The 26427-nt window shown below is 51.2% G+C and overlaps 1 protein-coding gene across 1 annotated transcript in view; it reads left to right on the top strand.

Moving 5' to 3' along the window:
• Window positions 1-216: 216 nt before the first annotated feature.
• IMPA2 (inositol monophosphatase 2) overlaps window positions 217-26427 on the top strand; it is a 52742-nt gene continuing 26531 nt past the window's right edge. The window contains exons 1-2 of the mRNA XM_030926213.1: window positions 217-554; window positions 19593-19726. Of these exons, the coding sequence (XP_030782073.1) occupies window positions 459-554; window positions 19593-19726 (230 nt within the window). The 5' untranslated portion in view covers window positions 217-458. The remainder of the gene's footprint in view (window positions 555-19592; window positions 19727-26427) is intronic.

The raw sequence follows: 26427 nt of genomic DNA on the forward strand, positions 1-26427 counted from the left end.
GTGTGGGGCGCAGAGGGGAGCGGGAGGGGCGGTGCAGGACGGGGCGGGGCACGGCGCGGGGCGAGGCCAGAAGCAGCAACGGGTGCGGGGTGGGGCCGGGAGCGCCAAGGGGCGGGGAAGAGAGGGGCGGGGCCGGGCTCAGCGACGGGCGGGGCGGGCAGCGCAGAGCGGGGCCGGGCGCGGGAGCAGGGAGCTGGGCGGGGAGCGGGGCAGGGAGCTGGGCCTGGCTCGGCACGGGGCGGGGCGGAGGGCGGGGAGCGGAAAGCAGGACGCGCGGCTCCCGCGGCCCGCTGGCTGCCCTTCCCGCCAGCGCAGGTGTGGGACGGGCGGCGGACTAGGCGCAGAGCTGCGGGAGCAGGCAGAGGGAGTCTGGAGCCTGGCGGCGGGACGGCGGGATCCGGTGGGAGCCGGAGTCCCGCCGTGGGGGGCTGGAGGTGGAGGGGCCCGGCGAGGCCGCGATGAAGCCGAGCGGCGAGGACCAGGCGGCGCCGGCGGCCGGCCCCTGGGAGGAGTGCTTCCAGGCGGCTGTGCAGCTGGCGCTGCGGGCGGGACAGGTGAGCGCCGCGGCTCGGCTCGGAACTCCGGGCGGAGCAGAAGCGCGTGGGCCTTGGGAGCCGCCTGGAGTGGCGGGGTCCTGGCGCGCAGCCGGCGGGCGCCCGGAGTCCGCACCCGAGGGCGCGGGGAGCGGAAGGTGAAAGGAGCCTTTGTGCTGGTGTCCTGGACACACCTCCCGCGCCCTTCTCCAGCCCCCGGAGCCCTGGCGGCGAGCCCCTCTGCTTTGAGTTGAGCGGCTAACGTGACCTTTGCGTTTGAGTGAGTGGTCAGGATGTAGAAATCTCTCCAGGGCTAGCGTGCAGGGCCGTTGATTTTTAAGGACCTATGAATGGATTCAGCTCGCGGGAGGAAGCCCGGGGCTAAGCCCCAGCCGCGTGGGGATCTGATCTGGCTGGGCTGCCGTTAGATTGTCCTGGCTGCAGCATCCTCAACCCAAACTTACTCTGACCCACACCTTGAAAGTGGCTCCACTCCACGACGGGCACGGACTCAAGAGTTCAGGAGGAACTTGTTACACTGCCCGGAAGGATGAAAACCGAGCCGCAGAGCTACCGAAAACCAGCGAGCAGGGTTTAAAATGGAGTGCAGTTCCTCTCTTCTCTTTTTCATTTTTGTGATTGTTCCTTCCACTTTCCTCAGTACCTTCAGCAGTGCCTGACACACCGTCAGTACTGGTAGGCAAGCGAGTGTTGGTTCTCCCAGGACTGTAAGATGGCTTACTCCATGTTTGCCTCTTAGGATGTGATTGTGGGCCGGGCGCGGTGGCTCACGCCTGTAATCCCAGCACTTTGGGAGGCCGAGGGGGGTGGATCACCTAAGGTCAGGAGTTTGAGACCAGCCTGACCAACATGGTGAAACCCCGTCTGTACTGAAAATACAAAATTAGCTGGTCATGGTGGCGCGCTCCTTAGTCCTAGCCATTTGGGGGGCTGAGGCAGGAGAATCACTTGAACCTGGGAGGTGGAGGTTGCAGTGAGCTGAGATCGCGCCATTGCACAGCAGCCTGGGCAACAATAGCGAAACTCCGTCTCAAAAAAAGAGAAAAAAAGTGATTGTTTTCGGGGATTTGAGAGACAGGAGGTGTGCTGTGGGCAGATTGGCCTTTTATATTAGAACAGCATTTTTTTTTTTTTGAGGTCTGACAGTCCGGAAAATGCTCTGCCAGTTTTCCTAGACGGTAAAATCGGACTGTTACCAATCTTAAATTTGAAGTGAGTCGTCATGAAGTGGATAGTGCTTTACCTTGGTGCAAATCCTCTAATCCTGTTTAAAAATCTGCAATACTAAGTAGACACATTTTTTGTTGAAGGGTCTTCCTTCCCTTTGTGGTTTTAAGGACCCAAGCCTCAGACTGTAAAGAATGAATGAATTTAAAAGAGTGTTGTGAAACTCCGCTCTTTGACCTTTTCCTCCTTTATGGAGGACCCTAAACCTTCCTGCAAGGTAGATGAAGCTTGTAGCTTCAGTGCAAGCGGTCTTCCTGGAAAGCAGGTCTGCTATGTGCGTGAACACGGGTTCTCTTCCTTCCAGCTTTCCTTCCAGAGCAAGCATCAGCCAGATATTTAGAAACTTTTAGGTTCCTAAAAGTTCTTCCTTGAGGCAGTGAAAAGCCAGCTTAGGATTCAGACATTGCTGTGTAAACCCTGGCGAGCTAAGTTAGGAGTTTCTGTGGTTTTCAAATTTAGATCCTTGAAGAAACAGAAGATGTTAAACTTTTATGTTATTATTTAACAAATGTGCATAAGGAGCTTGCAATAGAGCAGAAACAGTTCTAAGGCTCCTGTGACTTTTAACTTAAGAGATATTTTATGTCTTTGCAACTTGCCAACAACAAAAAAAGCCTTTTTAAACGTGGGAGAGGGTTGAAATAAAGATGCTGCCATTAGGAGTCTGGTCAGGAAACCCCAGGCCGCCGGGGCTCCCCCTCAGGCATTATGCTGATGCTTCCTGCCTGCAGGGCAGTGCTGAGGGAATGGACTGAAGGTCTGCCGCTGGGATAAACAGAAGCCACACAAGGTCATCGGAACCTGTGTAAAGAGGGACAGATTGTCTTCTAATGCAATCGGGTGCTGACTGGAGAAAACATATCCTTTAGCCAGATGGCTTGGTTGGGGCGTAAAGGTCATGAGTGGTGATCCTTTTGGAGTTCTCCTTAGCGAAGAGCGTGTTGGCAAAGTCTTAGTGGCCCCAGATACCCACCCTTCACCAGCACCCAGCATTCTACCGCTCTGTTGTTCGCTGCTCTCAGCTGCCCCTGAGATGGAGTCTGGGTTCTAGATGCTGAAAGGTGAGGCAGCCGAGGGAGAGACTTTCCAAGAGATAAAGGTGCACTGTCCTTTCTCTCTTAGACACTGGTTCCGCTCAAGGCAGCCCTGGAGAAGCTGCTTCCATTTCCCCTCTGCCCCAATCCTGGCAGGCGTCCCTGTTCCAGGCTCCTGATTCCCTCACCTGCCCCTCCATGCCTCTGTGCCGCTCTTCCTTCAGTGACCCTGGGGGTCATCCCTGCCTTCCTAGTTCCAGCCGCCCACATTGTGACAGAAGCCCCCCCCCCCCCCCCCCCCCCCCCCCGGCTGTTGGGCTTTTGGGTAGGGAGTGACCACAGCCCCACCCCAACTGCAGATGACAGTATTCACTGATGTGGATGGTTGTCATCTTTTATGTGATGTGAGAGCAGAAGTATTGTAGACAGCTCTGCCTTTCGAATCCCCCCGCGGGGTTGCACCAGCTTTTGTTGGGCCAGAAACTTAGACAATTTAGGGGGCCTTCTTTAAGAAAATACAAAATTTGCCAGGCGTGGTGGCTCACGCCTGTAACCCTAGCACTTTGGGAGGCCGAGCTGTGTGGATCACCTGAGGTCGGGAGTTTGAGACCAGCCTGGCCAACATGTTGAAACCCGGTCTCTACTAAAATTACAAAAAGCAGTCAAGCATGGTGGCACGCGCTTGTAATCCCTGCTACTAAGGAGGCTGAGGCAGGAGAATCCCTAGAACCTGGGATGTGGAAGATGCAGTGAGCCTAGATTGTGCCACTGCACTCCAGCCTGGGTGATAAGAGCGAAACTCTGTTTCAAAAAAAAAAATACAAAATTGCAAATTCAAACTTAGATATAAAAGTTATTTAAGAACCATCACGGCCGGGCGCGGTGGCTCAAGCCTGTAATCCCAGCACTTTGGGAGGCCGAGACAGGTGGATCACGAGGTCAGGAGATCGAGACCATCCTGGCTAACACGGTGAAACCCGTCTCTACTAAAAAGTACAAAAAACTAGCCGGGCGAAGTGGCGGGCACCTGTAGTCCCAGCTACTCGGGAGGCTGAGGCAGTAGAATGGCGTAAACCCGGGAGGCGGAGCTTTCAGTGAGCTGAGATCCGACCACTGCACTCCAGCCTGGGCGACAGAGTGAGACTCCGTCTCAAAAAAAAAAAAAAAAAAAAACCATCACATCTATAAATTTTTAAGATGCTGAGAAATACTGCAAATATCACAAAATATACAAAAACAACAATTCTTTCATCGCTTCTCATGTTTCTGTAACACTTTTTGCCCTTTTTCTGGCTTCATACCGTTTTCGTCTTTTGAATGACAATGATTGTGTACTATTTTATATGGGGAGAATAGAAAGATAAATTCAGTGTTTCCTGTTTCTTGGCTGATTGAAATTTATTACTGATAATTTAGAAAATTGAGGCTTCAAACTTGTTATTGGTAACAATTGGCCATGTAAATTTTTAGGATGCCATCAAATTGAAAACCTTCTATGAATTTTTTTATACATTAGTTGTAAGTGAGTCTGTTTTTCACAGACTTGCTTCTGCCTCTGTGCAGTTGAAATCTGGTTTATTTCTGTGATCCACACATTTTCAGTGCTGGTGCCTGTGTCCTCTGGTCCTGTATGTTTTTGTCACCGTGCCAGGTCGGTCGGCGTGATGGACAGGGGAGTATGTCTGGAAGTCCTTTCTACACTGGATGGCTCTCAGTAACTTACAGAGAAACGTGACTGCAAACCCTATTGAAGCAAAGTTAGTGCATCTACTCAGCTTACCTTTAGCCCACACTGGCTGTATCCACGCCAGTGCCACCTATGCAAAGTCTGATGGAGGGACAGTTCAAGTGGAAAGGCACAAAGTTAGATCTACAGTCAAAACAGCTGACTTTTGCCCATTAGAAAAGGGGTTTTTGTACGGCTTTGTGAACACTTTGTTGGGGTCCCTTGCAGGCAAGTGGGGGCCTTGACGCTTAAGGGTCATTAGCTTCACAGGAAATTCATCTCTGTTTACTTGTAACAAAATCTCAGGACAAAGCAGAAAAAGAAAAACCCAGCACTGCACCTCAGAACCGTAGACTTCCCCTTCTCTAGTTGGCCTTGCACACCCTTGCAGGTTCTGCTTCCCGAGGCCCGGCCTTGCGAAGTGGGCCTGTTGTCCCCATGTCCGGCCAGATCTGGTTGCTCTGCTTGGTGTTTGCAAAACACACATTGCATTTTCTTGCTTTTCTTCTGGCCTATGGAGGGTGCAAACCATTCCCTGTCTCCAGAGCCTGGCTCCTGAGCCCCTTCCTTCACAGACCGCTTCTCAGGTGGCCTTCCCTGTCTTTCCTGTGCCCCACCTGGTCCTGCTGAGCTGGCAGTCCTCACAACTGTATTTATCCTTGCCTGGTGGTGTACCCTCCACACAGTGCGTCCTTGGCATGTGAATATTCTTCTGTCTGCCTCTGGCTCCTCAGGGCAGAAGGCACATTGGTGGGCTCTGGACCCGTGTCCCCACTTGTCCATCTGGCTTTACCAACACACTGTTGTTTTGATTGTGATTTTCCTTTTTGCTGGTTGTTCACACCGGGAATTTCATGAGTGAAGTAACACTGAAAGCACATGATGAAGGACAGCAGCACCTGGCCCGTGCTCCCCACCCCTTGCCCTGTGTCCAGAGTCCCTGTTTTCAATTTTCTGAGAGTTACACCCATTTCTAAGTAATATGCTGCTGTCATGCTTTCTTGAGTTGTTCACTGTTGACAGAATTATTCAGTGTTGCGCCGTGTAGCTGCCCTGGCCGTGTGGTTCCACGGGTGTCCATGCTCGGATGGCCATGCAAATGTGACTCATGGTTCAGCCCGGCAGCGTATTCCTTTCTTTCTAATGCAACTTGTATTTTCCTTAAAGTTAAAGAAAATTTTGTTTTGCTTTGCATTTGTCTAGTTTTCTGTGTACCTATTGTGAGCCATCCATCTTCCCAGCAGAATTTCTCAGGATCTCCTTGATGTGGTCACACTCCTTGGGTCGCTGCTGTGGAGCTCCAGCTTTGGCTGTGTTGGAAGCCCAAGAGGGCTCATTAAGGCAAATGGGGTCCCACCGCAGGGTTTCTCATTCACTAGGTCTGGAGTGGGCACCAGAATGCGCATTTCTTTTTTTCTTTTTTTTTTTTTTTGAGGTGGAGTCTCGCTCTGTCGCCCAGGCTGGAGTGCAGTGGCCGGATCTCAGCTCACTGCAAGCTCCGCCTCCCGGGTTTATGCCGTTCTCCTGCCTCAGCCTGTGTAGCTGGGACTACAGGCGCCCACCACATCGCCCGGCTAGTTTTTTTTTTTTTTTGTATTTTTTTTAGTAGAGACGGGGTTTCACCGTGTTAGCCAAGATGGTCTCGATCTCCTGACCTCGTGATCCGCCCATCTCGGCCTCCCAAAGTGCTGGGATGACAGGCTTGAGCCACTGCCCCCGGCCCAGAATGCGCATTTCTAACATTCCCAGCTGACATTGGTGCTGCCAGTCTGGAGTGGCACTATGGGAACTTCCACTGCATGGTATTTTATTATGTGAGTACATCACTATTCATTCAACTGTTTTATTCGTTTGTTATTTATTTTTGTTTATTTATTTTTTGAGATGACATCTAGCTCTCTTGCTCAGGCTAGTGTGCAGTGGCATCATCTTGGCTCACCAAAAACCTCTGCCTCCCGGGTTCAACCGATTCTCCTGCTGTAGCCTCCTGAATAGCTGGGTCTACAGGCGTGCACCACCACACCTGGCTCATTTTTGTATTTTTGGTAGAGACGGGGTTTCACCATATTGGCCAGGCTGATCTAGAACTCCTGACCTCAAATGATCCACCCGCCTTGGCCTCCCAAAGTGCTGGGATTACAGGCACGAGCCACTGCGCCCGGCCTCATTCATATCAAACTGGATAATGTCCAGTTTGGAGTTAATACAGATAATGTTGCTGTGAACTTTCTTGCACGTGTCTTTTGATTATGTGTGTATGCATTTCTTTTTTTTTTATTTTTATTTTTATTTTTTATTTTTTTTATTATTTTTTATTTTTTATTTTTTTGAGACGGAGTCTCGCTCTGTCGCCCGGGCTGGAGTGCAGTGGCCGGTTCTAAGCTCACTGCAAGCTTCGCCTCCGGGGTTCACGCCATTCTCCTGCCTCAGTCTCCGAGTAGCTGGGACTACGGGCACCCGCCACTTCGCCCGGCTAGTTTTTTGTATTTTGTAGTAGAGACGGGGTTTCACCGTGTTAGCCAGGATGGTCTCGATCTCCTGACCTCGTGATCCGCCCGTCTCGGCCTCCCAAAGTGCTGGGATTACAGGCTTGAGCCACCGCGCCCGGCCGTGTGTATGCATTTCTGTTGGGGATTTTTTTTTTTTTTTTTTGAGACGGAGTCTCGCTGTGTCGCCCGGGCTGGAGTGCAGTGGCCGGATCTCAGCTCACTGCAAGCTCCGCCTCCCGGGTTCCCGCCATTCTCCTGCCTCAGCCTCCCGAGTAGCTGGGACTACAGGCGCCGCCACCGCGCCCGGCTAGTTTTTTGTATTTTTTAGTAGAGACGGGGTTTCACCGTGTTAGCCAGGATGGTCTCGATCTCCTGACCTCGTGATCCGCCCGCCTCGGCCTCCCAAGGTGCTGGGATGACAGGCTTGAGCCACCGCGCCCGGCCAGGGGGATTTATTAATAGCAGGAGTAGAACTGCTGTGTCATTGGGAACGTAAATTCTGCCAAGTCGTTCTTTAAAGAGGATGTACCAAGTTACACTCCACCCAGCAGGGTGTGAGGTTCCCATTTCCCCACGTCTTCCACAACATGTGGTATGATCTTTTATATTGTAGTCATTCTGATGGGCTTGAGGTGATATTTTATTGTGATTTTAATTTGCATTTCTTAGATAATTAATGAACTTAAATGCACATGTTTATTGGCTTTTTTTTTTTTGAGACAGAGTTTCACTGTGTCACCCAGGCTGTAGTGCAGTGGCACGATGTTAGCTCACTGCAGCCTCTGCCTCCCGGGCTCAAGCAATTCTCCTGCCTCAGCCTCCCGAGTAGCCGGGGTTACAGGCATGCGCCACCATGCCCAGCTAACTTTTGTATTTTTAGTCGAGACGGGGTTTCACCGTGTTGGCCAGGCCGGTCTCGAACTCCTGACCTCAGGTGATCACCTGCCTTGGCCTCCCAAAGCGCTGGGATTACAGGCGTGAGCCACTGTGCCCAGCCGTTTACTGGTTTCTTTGATATTATTTGCTTTTAAAATGATGGTAATAAAGCATTGATTATAAATTTATTCATCCACCAAAGAATCATTGAACAACTCAGGAAAGGACTTTAGCCTTTTTACTCTTGAGTGTGAGGGGAGGTTTGGGGCAGAGTCTTGCGTGGGGCTTTATAGGACTGTGTATAGGGGACCACCCTGGCTGCTGCATGAGGTCTTGTGAGGGACACTAGGGGGACCAGAGTCAGGTATCTGATAGGAAGCCACGTGAGAAATGAGTGTGGATTTGACTGGGGTGCAGCGAAGAAGGTGGTGAAAAAGATTTGCTTTGAAGGCTTTGGTGACTGGGTTTGCCTCTGGGTTGGATGTAGGGTGTGAGAGAAAGAGAGGAGCCAAGGATGACTTCAACGGTTTAGGCCTGAAAAGCTGATTGAATGGATTTGCCACTTCCCGAGATGGCAAAACTGCAGGAGGAACAGGTTTGGAGCTGGGAGTCGAGTGTTCTCTTCTGCGTGGGTTAAGCTCGAATTGCCAGTAGATTTCTTATTTTAGTTTTTTGAGACAGTCTCACTTTGTTTCCCTGGCTGGAGTGCAGTGGTGCAATCCCAGCTTCCACCTCCTGGGTTCCAGTGATTCTCCCATGTCAGCCTCCTGAGTAGCTGGGACTGCAGGAAGGCATCACCATGCCTGGATAATATGTATTTTTAAGTTTTTTGCAGAGACAGGGTTTCACTAAGTGGAGATGTTGGATTTGCACCCAAGCTGGTGGCAGAGATGCAATGCGGAAGTCATGTTCCTGGAGATGGTATTTAGGGCCATGTCCCAGACAGGAGGAGAACAGGCTTGGCCACTGATGGGCTTTGCCATTGGGTGAGCCCGGGTCCAACTCCCGTTTTCCTCCTTGGGAGCCTCACAAATGCCAGTTTGTGGAGGTCATTTCTGAAGTGGTTCATTTCTCCAGAAAAGGCTTCCCTGCTCTTCCTGCCTAGGCTGAGCGCACCCGTCACTGGAGGAAGAGGAGGCAGGAGGAGGAGAGGAGGTGCTGGTGATAGCCTCCAGCCCCTGCCTCGCCTGGTCCACGCCTACAGTGTTTGCTTAGCTCTGCAGGGTGGGGTCAGCCTACGTGAGAAATTCGAAAACTCTCCAACATTTCAAACATCAGCAGAGACAGAATTCCTGTGACAGCAGCTGGCAGGCACAGAGTAGCAGATGTCCCTTTGGTGGGTCGTGGGCCAGCACATGGTCTCCAAGGGTCCGAGGCCCACTGCTCCTGACCCTGTCTGAGAGGTCCCTGTCATTTCCTACCCGTTTTGCTAACAAAAGCTGTCTGAGAAGAAGGGGGAGGGCAGAAGGCACTGCCCCTGCCACTGGGCAGCCTCATCCCAGCCCTTGGCACTCCACAGTGCCAGGGAGGTCCCACCTGTGCCCCCTTAAGGAGAGGCTGATAGAGGGCTCATCTCCACGGGGAGAGTGAGTCCTGGACTCTGTGGCCCTGAGATAGTCACTTGCTCACCCAAATGAAGCCCTGCCTTTGGGAGATTACTGTCTTTGGAGTGTGGGGCACGAGGGTGGATGAAATCACTCAGCCAGAGGATGGAGAGGCTGCTAGTGAGATACAGGCCCCACCCTCCCCGAGCTTTAGGGGTGAAGGAAGGCAGGAGCTCAAAGGCATAGGGAGTTGAGACATGGAGGAGAAGGGAGTTCGGGAGTTCAGGAGTCCAGGCCCCTCCCTCTCTCCCTGCCTCCTCCTGGGCCCAGTGGAGACAGGAGCCTGGAGCCTGGTTTGCGTCTTCTCTCTTCTGTGGGAGGTGAGGGAAGGCCCTGGTCTCTAGGCTGAGCCAGTTTCAGGATCCTGTGTCTGCTGTCCCAGCTCTGCCCCCTCCTGCTATGAACATGGCAGGAGGCCTTCTGCAGACTGGCGCCCTGTCCCTGGGCTCACCTCTCATGTGAGAGATGGAAGAGGTACAGACCTGGCCAGGCGCTGGTCACTGCAGTATGCAGGGGGACTGGGAGGTGTCCACTGGGATGTGGACACCTTCCTGGAAGAAGTCACAGCTGAGTGTGTCTTTAGAAAGAAAAGCAGGAGTCAGCTAGGAAAGTTAGGCGATGGACTTGGGGAGGGGAGAGGGAAGACGAGGGGTCGGGGCCAATAGAGAAGATGAAGAGCAGAAGGGGACAAAGAGAACACAGCACTGAGGACCTGCAAGCACAGCACCTCGGCTGACGTTTGAGGTGGGAGAGAGGAGGTCAGGACTTGGGGGCCCTGTGAGGAGGGCAGAGTTGCAGGTGGGCCTCCTGCTTGAACTGATGGGGTGTGGCCCTTGGTGTCTGTGAGTTGGGGTGGACTTGATGATGAGTCGTAGATTGAGGGAGACATAGGAATAAAGGACTTCTGGGTTTCTGGCTCATGCAGCTGGCTGGCTCTCATTGCTTTTGAGAGAAATGTGAGCTGGAGAGGGATTAGGAAGTAATCATGATGGCTACAGCTGTGGGGTCGGCTCTGTTTAGCGATGGTGGACTTGGACTGTGGTGCTGGGATCCCCTTTCCTGTACCTTACAGCCGCGGGGCCTTGGACAACTTTCTCCATTTCTTTGTGCCTCTGTTTCCTCATCTTAACACGAGGAGAACAATTTTTGCTGTCCTCACAGTTACGGTGTGGAGTCAATGTACATGTGAACTGCTCAGAACAGCACAGGGCAGAGGAAGCGCTCTGTCAGTGTGAGCTCAGGCCATGGAGTTGGGCAGGGCGTGAGGTGGAGCCCATCTCCAGAAAGCTCAGCTGCTGAAGGCAGGTCCGAGGGTTTGCAAACACCCGCTTTCAAGGAATGGTGGGAGGGGGATGAGCCGCAGAATGGTGGGGAGATAGGAGGAAAGCCACTGGAGGAGGCAGGGCCACAGGCCACGGGCCCTGCAACACAGGGAATGCAGCTGGCATGTGGGTGGCCGGTGGCTGCTGGCATTGGTATGGAAGGTGCCAGTGCCTTGTCAGGGCGGAGGGCAACTAGATATCAAGGTGAGGAGAAATATAGCCAAAAGACTAAAGGAGGCGTTGAGGATTCGAGAAACTGAGGTGGGCTGGCCTGGGAGCCACATGTGCTTGGACCAGCTCCTTCTCTTCCTCCCAGGGTTGAGGTTGTGCAGAGATTTGTGATGCGTCAACAACTGAACTGCTGACCACATGTGCCACATGACACCACGTGTAGGCATGTTATTACCTGGGTGCCTGATGAACTGGTAGGTTTTATTGATTGTCACATGTATCAGGTTCTTCAGAGAAACAGGACTGGCAGGAGGTGGGTAGGTCCAGTCTACAGGGTGGGCTGGCAGCTGGAGACCCCGGGAGACAGCTAATGTTCCAGTTCAAAGGCCATAGGGCTTCATTCTGTTTGGGCCCTCAGCTGATTGGATAAGGCCTGTGCACAGGAAGGAGGGGGATCTACTTTCCTGATTAAGATGCTGATGCCCTTGCAGAAACACCCAGAACAATTTTTTTTTTTTTGGCGTAATCTTGGCTCACTGCAACCTCCACTTCCTGGGCTCAAGCGATTCTCCTACCTCAGCCTCCTGATAGCTGGGATTACAGGCATGCGCCAGCACACCCAGCTAAAAATGTTTGTATTTTTAGTAGAGACGGGGTTTCCCCATGTTGCCCAGGCTGGTCTTGAACTCCTGACCTCAGGTGATCTGCCCGCCTCGGCCTTCCAGTGCTGGGATTACAGGCGTGAGCCACCACACCCAGCTCAGAACAGTGTTTCACCAAATATCTGCGCTCCCCATAGCTCAGTCAAGTTGACACATAAAATTAACCATCACAACACATTCATTGGTGTTGCAGTAAATCTGGAAGCATAAACGTGGGGCGTGTTGTCAGGCGCACACCTCCAGTGGCCACATCTTCCTGACCTGACAGAGGGAAAGACACGTTGCCTATTGAAACCGCACTCTGGCAAGGCTCCAGCGTGCTGCTCTGTGGGTGATACACAGGGCCTGGGTTCCAGAGCACATGCCAGCTGCCCTGCAGTGACAGGCATAAAGGTCGGATGGGGACAGGAGCACAAGACCAGGATGGCGTGAGACAGGAAAGATATGGGGCGTCTCCATGAATATGTTAGTCTCGGGTGTCTCTGAAGCTGGAGTTGATGGTGATCTTTCCGTTTGGACTTGAAATTCAGGCTTCAGTGACTTCAGGCCCATAGTTTGTATGTTATACATGAACAGAATGCTCCTGGAAGGAGAGACCCGCGTCACAGGGGTCTGTGAAGTGCATGCTTAGGTAGCGAGTAGCTGAAAAACATTAATTAAAAACCAGCATACCTAACTTATTGCTGGTGGAGAGTATTTAAAATCTTTCTAAGACTGAGGGAAAACAGCATGGTAAAGGGGTTCAGCAGGAACTTACCTGGCAACCCCACATTCTCCCCCGCCCTGTGGATGTGATCCTGGCCAAAGGGCAGGGCGGTTTGAGTCTCACTTACTGATTTTAGAAATAAGTACTTTTCATCACCTTTTCTGTTAGGATAGGACAATTTGTGGATTAAACTTTTCTTAACCTAGTATTTTAGCATCCCATTTGCAACTTGTACATTGTATGTACGGTAGGTTCTTATTTTTTGTAAAAATACAAAAATTAGCTTAGAAAGTCATTAGATTTTCTCAGATACATGTTCTCACAACTGATACTGGTGAGTTTCTGTGTGTCAATGAATCAGTTTGTGTACCAAGACCTTTTCATAACAATACCTCATGTGATTCTTAAAACAACCCAATGTGTTAGATACACTGTTATTACAGAAGAGGGAACGAAGGCCATGAGAACCCATATGGAATTTGAATTCACAGCTATCTGATTCTTCCAGAGTGTACTTTATCCCTCTCTACTCCCACTGATGTCATGAAACTGCTGAAAACAAGAATTACATCCTAGAAGGGAATTTTGCATATACGTCTTCTTCATGAAGAGCTACAGGACAGGGCTTCTGAGTTTTTTTAGGTTAGCTTAGTGTCATTGTCTGTTGGTGACTGAAGGAAGCTACTTCGTGCAGCCCCCATGCGTGCAGGGCCCCTGAGTACATCTGATAGAACCCTTTCTGGTGCATATGGGTGCATGTTGCTGTCATCAGCCCCCTGCCCGGGGTGAGGGTAGTTCCTAGAGCTACCGGGATGAAATGCAGAGCTCCCAACCTGGAGGAGTGCACGGTCCAGTGGAGGGGACAGGGCAGTGACCAAGGACAGTGGACTGTGCAGTAGCTGACCCAGGAAGAGGGGCCTCAGCCAGGGCAGTGGGTGGACGGGCAGCCTCCTGGAAGAGCTGTGCTGGAGTAGATGGAGGCTGAGGGCACAGACAGGCAGGAGGTGGCCAGGGATGTCATTGCAGGCACAAGGGACATCGTGTCCAAAGACATGGAGGTGCAGGAGGGAGGACACCTGAGGGGGCTTGAGCCTGGCATGGGGTGTGCCGCCCTGGCTGGGTGTGAAGGGGCCTTGCACACCTGACGCAAGACAGCCACCTAATTGTGAGGCCAGGTCTAGTGGGAGAGGCTGGCCACAGGGTCACCTGCCCTGCTGCTAGGATGCACAGGCATGTTCGAGCCCCATGGCCTTCCCTGTAACACACCCACAAAGAAAGTCATCAGAGAAACTGAGATAATAAATATGAATAAAAACAGAAAACAGTTAATATTTTAAAAGATTATGAAGGCTGGGTGTAGTGGCTCACGTCTTAATCCCAGCACTTTGGGAGGCCGAGGCGGGAGGATCACTTGAGGCCAGGAGTTTGAGACCAGCCTTGGCAATATAGTGAGACCTCACCTCTACAAAATAAAAATAAAAATGATCCGGGCGTGGTGGCGCATGTTTGTAGTTGCAGCTACTGGGGAGGCTGAGGCGGGAGGATTGCTTGAGTTCAGGAGGTCAAGACTATAGTGAGCCAAGATTGCGCTACTGTACTCCAGTTGGGGCAACAGAGAGAGACCCTGTCTCAAGAGAAAAATAACAACGGAGCATAACACAGCACAGCATCCGGCCTCTGAATCCACTCTTCCCTCTGTAACCCATGACTCGGCCCTGTTTTCCTGGCAGACACACCCAGATTGCAGCAGACATTCTCCAAGCTGCCCCGAGGGCCCTCAGCACCTGCCTCCTCCACACACGCAGCTGTGTATGTTTTGAATGTGGAAAACTGAGTGCATAAATACCAGTGAGCTTAGATAAGGCGACACACGAGTACATATTAAAAAGTCCTCTAGGCCGGGCGCGGTGGCTCAAGCCTGTAATCCCAGCACTTTGGGAGGCCGAGACGGGCGGATCACGAGGTCAGGAGATTGAGACCATCTTGGCTAACATGGTGAAACCCCGTCTCTACTAAAAATACAGAAAATTAGCCGGGCGAGGTGGCAGGCGCCTGTAGTCCCAGCTAGTCCGAGGCTGAGGCGGGAGAATGGCGGGAACCCGGGAGGCGGAGCTTGCAGTGAGCCGAGATCGCGCCACTGCACTCCAGCCTGGGCGACACAGCCAGACTCCGTCTAAAAAAAAAAAAAAAGTCCTCTAATATTTAGTTAACTGTGAGCTCAGTGTGTAGCAGCCAAGGACTCTATGCATTCACTTAGCAGGTGTTCCTGGAGACCCCCATGAGGCAGTCCCCCATACAGGGTGCACCATGGCCTGTTGGAGGTGGACAGAGACAGAGGGGCAGGGTTCCTTACCCAGGCTGGTTGAACAGACACATGGGGTGATAAGTGCTGTGGCTGCCAGTTGGTGGCCTGTGTAAGTGCTGTAGTCACAGTCAGGTGAGTGCCCCTCTCTGCTCACAGAAGCTGGAGACTCCTCATGTGGAAGGTGATGTTTGAACTGAGTCATAAAGGACGAGGACAGTGGGCTGGCTGAGGCCAGCAGTGCCGGTTCCAGCAGGAGACCCCAGGGTTAATGATTTCATGTGACAGGGCCATGGCCTTCTCAGAGCTCAGAGGGGAGGAGAGGGGAGCTGAGAAAGGAGTTGGGAAAGGCCCGCAGCTGCTGGGCTGATAGTTTGGTTTCTTCAAAGAGGCCAGTAACAGGAGCTGGGGAAATCTAGTTAGTAAGAGGTATGGGGTGGGGCGGTCTGGGTGGGGCGGTCTGCTCGACGAAGTCACCCAGGGACCCAGCTTTGTCCTCCCTTGTTGCTCTGATGTGTTCTCTTCCTGCATGGGCAGCACCACAACTACTTGGTAGCCTGTGGCCAGGGGCAATGGGACACGAGGAAGTGCAAGGCAGTGTCCTTTTGAGGATGTGACTCGGAAGTTGCAGGTCTTGCTTCCAGTCCCATCCTCTGGGGCAGAACTTGGTGCTGAGGCCGCACATATCTGCACGGGAGGCATGGCATGCAGATTGCGAGGCGGCTCTGTGCTTGCTCCAACTTGGGGGTTCTGTTCCAAAAGGAAGAAGGGGAGACTGGACGTTTGGGGTCCGATGGTCTCTGCTGCAAGGGCAAATCTGGAAGCTTTTGTATGCTTTATCCGCATAGTGACAGGGCGCCACCAAGTGCTCTGCTGCGGAGACGCATGGTCACCGTGAGTGTTTCAGGAAGTGCGCCTGGGTGTGCCAGGAGAGAGGGTCTGGGTGCAGGAAGCAGATCTGGTCTAGCCGCAGGAGGTGGGACTGGTGGATGAAGGCACTGGGTCTTTTCTTTTCTTTTTTTTTTTTTTTTTTTTTTTGAGACGGAGTCTCGCTCTGTCGCCCAGGCTGGAGTGCAGTGGCCGGATCTCAGCTCACTGCAAGCTCCTCCTCCCGAGTTTATGCCATCCTCCTGCCTCAGCCTCCCGAGTAGCTGGGTCTACAGGCGCCCGCCACCTCACCCGGCTAGTTTTTTTTGTATTTTTTAGTAGAGACGGGGTTTCACCGTATTAGCCAGGATGGTCTCGATCTCCTGACCTCATGATCCGCCCGTCTCGGCCTCCCAAAGTGCTGGGATTACAGGCTGGAGCCACCGCGCCTGGCCGGTACTGGGTCTTTTCAACAGGGCAACTAGAAAAACAGCCAGACAGAAGGACCTGGGTGGTCAGCACTCACATAGACGCTAGTGTTGCAGTTTGGAAAAATGTTGCAGTCTATTAAAGCAGCCCAATGTGTATTTTATTCATTCTTTCAAAGAACTCTGTGTAACTGCTGTGTGTGTATCTGCGGAATGCCATGGAGCATTCCTGATGCTCGGGGTACAGAAGGGAAGCAGAAAGAACTCTGCCCTGGCGCGCTCCTGCCTGGGAGAGACGGTCAACAACCAAACTGACAGGAAGGACGGTTTCAGATGGGATACGGTTTCAGATGGGATAGGGTAAGTTGTAGAAGGATCAGAAAACAGGAAGTCCCCGGGGCAGAAACAGATTTGGTTAGGATCGGTGAGAAAGCCCCAGAGCGCAGCAGGAAAGCAACGTGGGGCTCACCTGTCAGGTGAGCTGTGAAGGGCTGGCCCTGGGATTTGGGGTGTGTTCTGTGAGCAGCGGGAAGCCATCGGATCATCTTCTGCAGTAAAGTGATGAGATGTAATTGGTGTCTGAAAATTCCCCTTCTAGCTGCTGCATAGAGGCAGCAAGGGTGGACGGTGGGAATACCATCCACGCTTGCAGGTAGCTTTGCGGCTGCTCCCCATGTGGGGATGCCACAAGTATGAAGTCAAGCCGCTGTCTTCTCAGGTGGTGGTCCTGGGTGGGGAGGTCCTGGACTCACCGGGGGTACTGGTTCAAAACCCACCCCCACCTGCCCACCCCGCCTGCGGAGATGGAACATTCTGGTCTCCTAGTTGGCCCTCTTCATGTGGGGGTTTGAGAACCTGCTCTAGCTCCATGCTACTCAAGTGAGCACCCCTGCATCAGGGTCACCATAGAGCTTGCCAGAAAAGCAGCTCTCAGACCCCAATCAGACCTGTGCAGCACAGTCTGCCCTTCCTCGAGATCCCAGAGGTACTGCTGCCATATCTTCTCTGGGGCTGTGTCCCCTGGTTAGGGCGCCTTTCTCACCCCAGCTCTATGTACACACTCCCCACAACCCCACACCACACCAACACACACACACAGCCAGAAATCCATACACACCCAGAGATAACACACAGAGACACACACACCCTGCATCTTCCCACATCACACTGATACATACACACCAGAGATGTAGAGACACACCCTGCATCCTCCCATACCACACTGATACACACACACCAGAGATGTAGAGACACACCCTGCATTCTCTCACACCACACTGATACATACACACCAGAGATGTAGAGACACACCCTGCATCCTCTCACACCACACTGATACATACACACCAGAGATGTAGAGACACACCCTGGATCCTCTCACACCACACTGATACATACACACCAGAGATGTAGAGACACACCCTGCATCCTCTCACACCACACTGATACATACACACCAGAGAGGTAGAGACACACCCTGCATCCTCTCACACCACACTGATACATACACACCAGAGATGTAGAGACACACCCTGCATCCTCCCACACCACACTGATACATACACGCCAGAGATGTAGAGACACACCCTGCATCCTCTCACACCACAGCACCACACACACACACCCAGAGATACACACGGAGACACACACACCCTGACTCCCCCCATACCACATGAACACACACAGGTACACAACAGAGACACACACATGTCCGGTATCACCGTGGCCACACGAGACAAACTTTGTGCCGAAGGCCTGTCTGGCCAGCTCGGGGTTGAGGGTCCTGGACCGTGGGCAGGTGCCACGGGAGCCACATGTGAGGAGTGTGAGGTTCACAGACAAGGCCTGTGGAGCTTGATTTCTTGAGAGTGCTGTGTGCAAATTGGTGGTTTGAGAAAACTGACCTGGCGGCAATGAGCAGGAACTGGCAAATCCTGGCCAGAGGCAGGGCCTGGGTGGTGGGAGCGAAGGGTGTCATAGGAATATGAAGTCCTGGAGTATTAGGCTACCCAGTGGACATGACTATGTGGACGCTGTATGCTGTTTTTTTGGTATGACCTATCACATTCTGAATTTTCTATATCTGTTATTTTTGCAACCAAGATTAAAACAAAAACTGCCTCGGCTCAGTATGGGATGGGCCAGCTCTGGGATGCAGGCAGTGAGAAGAGCAGGCGGCCCCCTGTGGCCCCGCGGGGAGGAGCATGTGGAAGGCTGAGTTTTGGGGGCTCCTGCCTGTTCTGTAGAATTCCCCATGTGCTTCCTCTGGCAGCAGAGCGCCTGGCATTAGCAGGTTCTTGGTATGTGCTTATCAGAAGACATGATGGATGTCACGTCTGGGTACCTGGCCAATTGATGGTCCTTTTGAGAGAAATACAAGATTTTGGGATGTAGCTGGTTTTGGAAGAAGGCTCTCTAAGTTCGTTTTTAGGTGCCCTGACTTTGTCATCATGATGAGGGAGACACCAAGTTGTTGAGACAGACAGAAATGGGCAAGAGCTGGGCGCCGTGGCTTACGCCTGTCATCCCAGCACGCTTGGAGGCAGAGGTGGGAGGATCTCTTGAGCCCAGGAGTTTGAGACCTTCCTGGCTAACATAGCAAGACCCTGTCTCTTAAAAAAATAAAAAGTTAGCTGGGTGCAGTACCACATGTCTGTAGTCCTAGCTACTGGGGAGGCTGAGGTGGGAGGATCACTTGAGCCGTGGGGTTTGAGGTTGCTGTGAGCTGCGATTGTGACACCACACTTCGGCCTGGGTGACAGAGAGAGACCTGGTCTCTAAAATAAAACAAAACAAACAAAAAGGAGAAGAAAGGCCTGGACTGACCAGAACGGGTCCCTCTGGAGTTGTCCAGGGACTAATCAGCCACTCTTTATCCCTTCCTGTGGGTTTTCCTGGGGTTCTTGGGGCCATCCCAGTCCTTGCTCCTGTGTTTAGCTGTGGTGGGTTTGGACCAGTGTGTTGGCAGCTTGCACAGCTGTGGAGCCTGTGTTGAAGCTCAGCCCTGTGCATCCTTGCATGAACTCGGAGACAGCGGATGCTGCTCCAGCCGCGAGCAGCCGTGAGAGCTGGTCATGGTTCCTGAAACACAGTTTAGCTCTCCCGGGTCTCTCAGTGGGAACATTTACATTCAGATTCGAGGGCATGTCCCATCTCATGGGATAAAGTGAATTAGGGAAAATAAGCTTTTACTTTACACTGAAATCTCCTAAATTTGAATTCATGGGATTATACGGGACACAGGTGTGTAACATGATCTTGTTTTGGGCAGTTCTTACAGAGGAAGTTTCATGCTCTTTTCAAAACCCCTGTGTTTTACTCAGAGAGAAATTGTTTCACAGGTAGGACAAAATCATTTCAAATCATTTCAAGTAATGGAGAAATAATTATTCTTGTAAAGAATAATGGTGGAGTCATTAGGGCTCACTGGAAGCCCAGAGAGCCTAGGCTGTGATATTAGCTCTGAGGTCAGTGATGTCAGAAGTCAGTGACCCACAGAGCCACACCCGCTGCCCCCTCCCCGTGGCAGGCTGAATGCAGAGGGGACTCAAACGAGTGGAGAATTCCTTTGCCTGGGAGGAGGATGTTTGCATGTTTAACCCAAATCCTGTATTTTTATTTCAGATCATCAGAAAAGCCCTGACTGAGGAAAAACGTGTCTCAACGAAAACATCAGCCGCAGATCTTGTGACAGAAACGGATCACCTTGTGGAAGATTTAATTATTTCTGAGTTGCGAGAAAGGTTTCCTTCACACAGGTAGGTGTACTCCTCTGGGAACACCCCCAGTAGCCCTGACCACACTCATAGAGAACGCAGGGTCCGCCGGGGTTGGGGGCTCTGCCATGTGTTAGAGAACGCAGGGTCCGCCGGGGTCAGGGGCTCCGCCATGTGTTGGAGAACGCAGGGTCCACCGGGGTCGGGGGCTCTGCCATGTGTTAGAGAATGCAGGGTCCGCCGGGGTCGGGGGCTCTGCCATGTGTTAGAGAATGCAGGGTCCGCCGGGGTCGGGGGCTCTGCCATGTGTTAGAGAATGCAGGGTCCGCCGGGGTCGGGGGCTCTGCCATGTGTTGATGTGGCCAGACATGAAGCCCTAAGCCATGCAGCCTAACCTGCAATTTGTCCGTTACTTAGTAAGCAAATTCAACAACCATCATGTCAATGCATCCTCTTATGAATATCGAAGCAGCTCTTTTTGCAACACATGCTCAGGAAAAGCTCCTTGTACCCCTGTACCAAACCATTTGTTATTTCTGGAAGGACCCACTAGAAGTGTGACCCACCCTAAGAAGCCTGGAGTGGTGATGTCCCCTGGTGGCCTGTGGTTGCCCAGCTTCCCGGGCAACTTTCCCAGGAGGATGGGATGCCGAGTGGCACTGGCAGCCGCGTGGGGTCCCCGGCCCACCACCAGTGCTTAGTGATGCACGCCCCCTCCCCCAGGCTAGAGGGCACAGCGGGAGTGGCTACCATAGCTGGGCCCCAGAGCTGTCCCCACAGGAGGCTTGTATGAGCACCTCTTAACCTTTTTGGGGTCACCCTTTGAGTATTTGATGCTAGCTATTAATCTTTTGTTCAGAAAAATTAAAATATTTACACAGCATTTTGCATAGCGTTTCAAAGGAGCCATGAAACCCAGATTGAAACATCTTCTTTAAGTCTGGGGGGTTCTGAGGCCCCTCCCTCACCTCTGGAGTTCTGCAGTGTAGATGTTGAAGACCAGTACCTTGGATCCAAGGGATCTTTTTTCTTCGTTATGTAGAATCTCTTAAAGATGTTTAATCCAAAAACTGGAATACCAGTTATTGGATTTCTGGCTGTAGGGTATTACAGCTGTCAGGTTCCAGGTTTATATGGACTTAGGTGGCAGAAATATAGATGGTAATCTCCCCCAGTGTCCATTCAGCACATGGTAGGCTTAAAATACTTTTCTTCACATTTATTTTTATACATTTTTTAAGAGATAGGGTCTTGCTCAGTTGCCCAGGTTGGAGTGCAGTGGTGTGATCATAGCTCACTGCAGCCTTGAACTCCTGGGTTCAGGTGATCCTCCTGCTTCAGCCACCTGAGCAGCTGGGATTACAGGAGCCACTCCACCTGGGTCTTTTTTTTTTTTTTTTTCTGTGAATGATTATATAAATGAAAGAACAAGCCAGTGTTAAAACACTACCTTCCTTTTTTTCTGTCGTTTCTTTCTAACTTGTTAGGTTATCTCAAGGTTACCAGCTCTCCCTCTGAATTTCTGTCTGCTGGTGGCTCATGTTTGTTTTGTTGACAACCTTTGAGTTTAAGCTTCTCTTACTTCCTATTTCTTTACTCTGCTTGAGGTCAGGATCCCTGGCATTGGATACAATAGTTATAGAATGTAAAGTGTTTGTGATTTTTTTTTTTTTTTTTTTTTTGGAGACGGAGTCTTGCTCTGTCGTCCAGGCTGGAATGGCGCTATCTTGGCTCACTGAAACCTCCACCTCCTAGGTTCACACCGTTCTCCTGCCTCAGCCTCCTGAGCATCTGGGACTACAGGCGCCTGCCACCACGCCCAGCTAATTTTTTGTATTTTTAGTAGAGACGGGGGTTTCACCTTGTTAGCCAGGATGGTCTCGATCTCCTGACCTCATGATCTGCCCGCCCTGGCCTCCCAAAGTGCTAGGATTACAGGCGTGAGCCACCGCACCCGGCCCCAGTGTTTGTGATTTTTAAAAAGCCTTTTAAAACCTAATTTTAGGGTGGCTCACACCTGTAATCCCAGCACTTTGGGATGCTGAGGCGGGCAGATCACGAGGTCAGGAGTTTGAGACCAGCCTGAACAACATGATGAAACCTCGTCCCTACTAAGAATACAAATATTAGCCGGTTGTGGTGGCGTGGGCCTGTAGTCCCAGCTACTCGGGAGGCTGAGGCAGAAGAATTGCTTGAACCTGGGAGGCGGAGGTTGCAGTGAGCCGAGATCACACCACTGCAATCCAGCCTGTGTGACAGAGCAAGACTCTGTCTTGAAAAATAAATAAATAAACCTAATTTTAATCAAAGGGCAATATCAAAAGAATTTATCATGGATTCTTTGAGAGGAAACGTGCTGCAGTAATGAGCTGGCTGTTTCCAGGTCCTTTATTAACCATATTGGCCTGGAGGTATCTGTGGTGATGATCCGTGTGGCCGTAGCAGGGGAGGGCTGGCTCATCTGTGTGGGGTCTGGTAACGGCTTGGAGGAGATGCAGGACCAGGCACAGTGAAGTTATTGGGGCTGTGATGTGTTTCAGTCAGGTCACTTGGACAAACCGCACTCTGAGATTGCATGCAACCCACTGTTGTGTTAACGTGTGCAGTCGGTTCTATTTGTAAAAGGTAAATTTAGATACTCGCTGTTGTGTACACAAGGTAAAAGTTAATGTATTATGGGGTAAGCACAGGTACCTCCCTCCACCCTTGCAGCCTGAGGGTTGCCAGAGACTGCCAGGCTCCAGAGCTCCTTTGGAAAACCATGACCCAGAGCAGGGGATTATGGGTAGGGTGAGGCAGGCTCACCCGGGAGCGTGCCCGGGGCGGACACCAGCCTCCATCTCTGAAAAGGCCCCCTGGTAGGGTCTGACCCACACACCTGTCCAGGAATCAGGGATTGAAAGCTGGGGTTCCCAGACTCCAGCCCACAAGCCAGTGGACTCTGGCCGCACCACGGTCAGCCCCAGTCTGTGTGTCACCTCCCTCTTCCCCAGCTCTGAGGGTGAATGTGCGGACATGGTGAAAGCGGCTGTTTTCTTCTCTGCTCGGTGTGCCTCAAAAATTGAGATCAAATGAAGTTGTTTTTCAGCATATTTATGTGAAGTGAGTGTTTTTGCCAATGACTAAGATTAAAAAGAAAGTAAATCTTGGGGATTTAATTGTATTTTAGATAATAGAAAAATTGATAAATTTGTGATGAGAGAAAATTGTATACATATTATAAAACAGGACATTGTGTTTTTTTCCTGCTTTCAAAGTATGTAAATATATCCCTTAAACAATATATTTAATACGAAGTTGTTTCTCATCCTGCCTTAGGAAAGACTTTTATTCTAAGCTTTTCTCTTTCCTTGACTTTAGTCTTTCATGAAATGATATTAAAGATAGACTTAAGATAGACATTTTTTTTTTGAGACGGAGTCTCGCACTGTCACCCGGGCTGGAATGCAGTGGCCGGATCTCAGCTCACTGCAAGCTCCGCCTCCCGGGTTCCTGCCATTCTCCTGCCTCAGCCTCCCGAGTAGCTGGGACTACAGGCGCCTGCCACCTCGCCCGGCTAGTTTTCTGTATTTTTAGTAGAGACGGGGTTTCACGGTGTTAGCCAGGATGGTCTCGATCTCCTGACCTCGTGATCCGCCCGTCTCGGCCTCCCAAAGTGCTGGGATGACAGGCTTGAGCCACCGCGCCCGGCCAGATAGACATTTTTTAAAAAACCTGATACAGGCTCCCCAGTTTTATTATTTTATATCACTCATCCATGAAATCCAAAGGTTTGGTCCTTGACCTGGAAAACAGGTGTAGACTGAATCAAAGAATGGTAAGGTTTAAACTTGCTTCTGGTGGGGTGCAGTGGCTCATGCCCGTAATGCTAGCACTTCGGGAGGCCAAGGTCAGAGGATTGCTTGAGCCCAGGAGTTTGAGACCAGCCTGGGCAACTTGGTGAATCTCCATCCCTACAAAAAAATAATTAGCTGGGCATGCTGGTGCATGCTTATGTTTCCAGCTACTTGGGAGGCTGAGGCGGGAGGCTTGCTTGAGTCCTGGAGGTCGAGCTGTGATGCTGCCATTGCAGTCTAGCCTGGGTGACAGAGCAAGACCTTGTCTTAAAAGATAAATGTAGATTAAAATGAACCCTTGCAGACTGTTGGTGAGAATGTAAACTGGTGCAGCCACTATGAGAAATCCCACTGCACTGCAGCCTGGGCAACAGAGTGAGACCCTGTCTCAAAACAAAAAAATAGGCCGGGCGTGGTGGCTGACGCCTGCAGTCCCTGCACTTTGGGAGGCCGAGGCGGGTGAATCACCTGAGGTCAGGCATTTGAGACCAGCCTGGCCAACATGATGAAACCCCATCTCTACTAAAAATACAGAAAATTAACTGGGCGTGGTAGCGTGTGCCTGTAATCCCAGCTACTCAGGAAGCTGAGGCAGGAGAATCGATTGAACCTGGGAGGTGGAGGTTGCAGTGAACTGAGATCCCACCATTCGCTCCAGCCTGGGGAACAAGAGCAAAACTCTGTCTAAAAATAAATAAATAAATAAACAAACTTGCTTCTGTCACTGGCCCTAGCAGCTTAGGCAAATCTTATCACTTAGGGCCTCAAACTCCTCACCTGTGAACGAGGGACCTGACCATGGTCATCCTTGAGGTCCCAGCACTGAACTCATAACATGACAAAAAGCAAATCAGGGCTGGGCACAGAGACTCATTCCTGTAATCCCAGCACTTTCGGAGGCCGAGGTGGGTGGGTAGCTTGAGATCAGGAGTTCAAGACCAGCTTGGCCAATATGGTGAAACCCTATCTCTACTAAAAATATGAAAAATTAGCTGGGCATGGTGGCGCATGCCTGTAGTCCCAGGTACTTGGGAGGCTTAGGCAGGAGAATCGCTTGAACCTGGAAAGCGGAGGTTGCAGTGAGCCGAGATTGCACTCCTGCTTGGGCATCTCAGTGAGACTCCATCTCACAAATAAAAATAAAAATAAAAAAGCAAACTAGCACGCTAAGGCCGAGCTTTTATAGGTTGGGTCTTTGGAGCCTGCTGTTGGCCTTGGCCACGTTAGCTGTCTCCTGCCATGCCCTGGCTTTGTGGGATGCCTGAACCTGTTTTCAGATGATGTTTTTGAGTGAGATACAAGTGTAGCTACTTGGAAAAGATTCAGTAGCTTCCCTGAACTATAGTGATAGAAACCCTGCCCTTGTTCCTTCTGCGGAGCAGCCTGCTGGAGCTTCTCTGGGTTGGCCTGGGCCCAGAGATGAGGCCGGCAGCTCAAGGGTCTAGTATTTTTAGCTGTCTTCCCAGCCCTGCTCCAGAGCTGCTATGTAACCTGCTGCCCTGCAGTGCCCGTCACAGAGCAGTGTCTGTTGAATGCGTGAGTCAAGCAAAACATCAAACAGAGTCCCTGACATGGGAAAAACTTGCTCCAGCCACCACCAGCTGGACACTGACATCCAGCTGCTTTCCCACTGGGCAGTGGCTTGTGAAGATGGGGACAGAGCATCATAAACCATCTCCTTTGTGGGCTGCAGGGATGAGCCTGACCTTCTTGCCACAGACTAAACAGACTAAGTAGCCAGAAAAAAAAAAAAAAAAAAAAAAGAGGCTTAAAGGCGCTTGGCTGTCAACATTATAAGGAGGGTTTGTTAAAACTATTTTTTTTTTTTTTTTAGAAGAAAAGTGGTTCAGTTATGCAGTAGGATATAATATTCTATAATAAACTTGTTACCAAACTTTTGGCCCTAACCCAGTTGCTATTTTCCTCTTGTCTATTGGATAGGGATATGGAATGTTCTTTTTTTCCCTAAGTTTAGTCATGTGCATTGTTTTTTTTCCTAGTTTTATATATATATATATATATATTTTTTTTTTTTTTTTTCTTTTTTGAGATGGAATCTTGCTCTGTAGCCCAGGCTGGAGTGCAGTGGTGCAATCTCGGCTCACTGCAACCTCCGCCTCCCGGGTTCAAGCGATTCTCCTGTCTCACTCTCCCAAGTATCTGGGATTACAGGCATGCACCACTATGTCCGGGTAATTTTCATATTTTTAGTAGAGATGGGGTTTCACCATGTTGGCCAGGCTGGTCTTGAACTTCTGACCTCAAGTGATCCACCCACCTCGGCCTCCCAGAGTGCTGGAATTACAGGCACGACCCACCATGCCCAGCCTATATGGTGGATTTTATGTAGATGTTCCAGTGGCTTTTAGGAAAGTCTTTATGATTTCATACATCCGTCCACAGTCACGTCTGCAGAGCAGACTCTCTCCGCTCCCTCTGCAGAGAGCTGTAGAATATTCTGTTTCACTGGTATTTGCTTCCTACATGAGTAAAATCAGGTTTAAGTGAATAAAAATTGTACATCTCTTCCCATGTACCAGGGAAGTATTTGTGGTGCCTGCAAAGACCAAGCACAGTTCATGCCTCTGCTGGCTTTCACACTGCTGCAGCCAGGCAGTACAGAAGCCCTGCTCCCTGCTGCCCACAAGCATGAGGCAGGTGGGAAGGGGGATGCGTGCCACCTTGCAGGCGGGCAGGCAGCCTCATGGGCAGAGTTGTACACAAGGTGGGTGATGAGGAAGACAGCTGTAAAGTATGAGTGATCAGCTGCTGAAAAACATCCAGTGCTCAATGTGGGTGCTTAGAGTTATTCTCATAAAAAATGTGAGGCAGTTAGTCAGGTGTGGTGATGCCTGTGGTCCCAGCTGCTCAGGAGGCTGAGGCAGGAGGATTGCTTGAGCCCAGTGG

Source organism: Rhinopithecus roxellana, chromosome 21 (genome assembly GCF_007565055.1).
Source record: "Rhinopithecus roxellana isolate Shanxi Qingling chromosome 21, ASM756505v1, whole genome shotgun sequence".
Lineage (NCBI taxonomy): Eukaryota > Metazoa > Chordata > Mammalia > Primates > Cercopithecidae > Rhinopithecus > Rhinopithecus roxellana.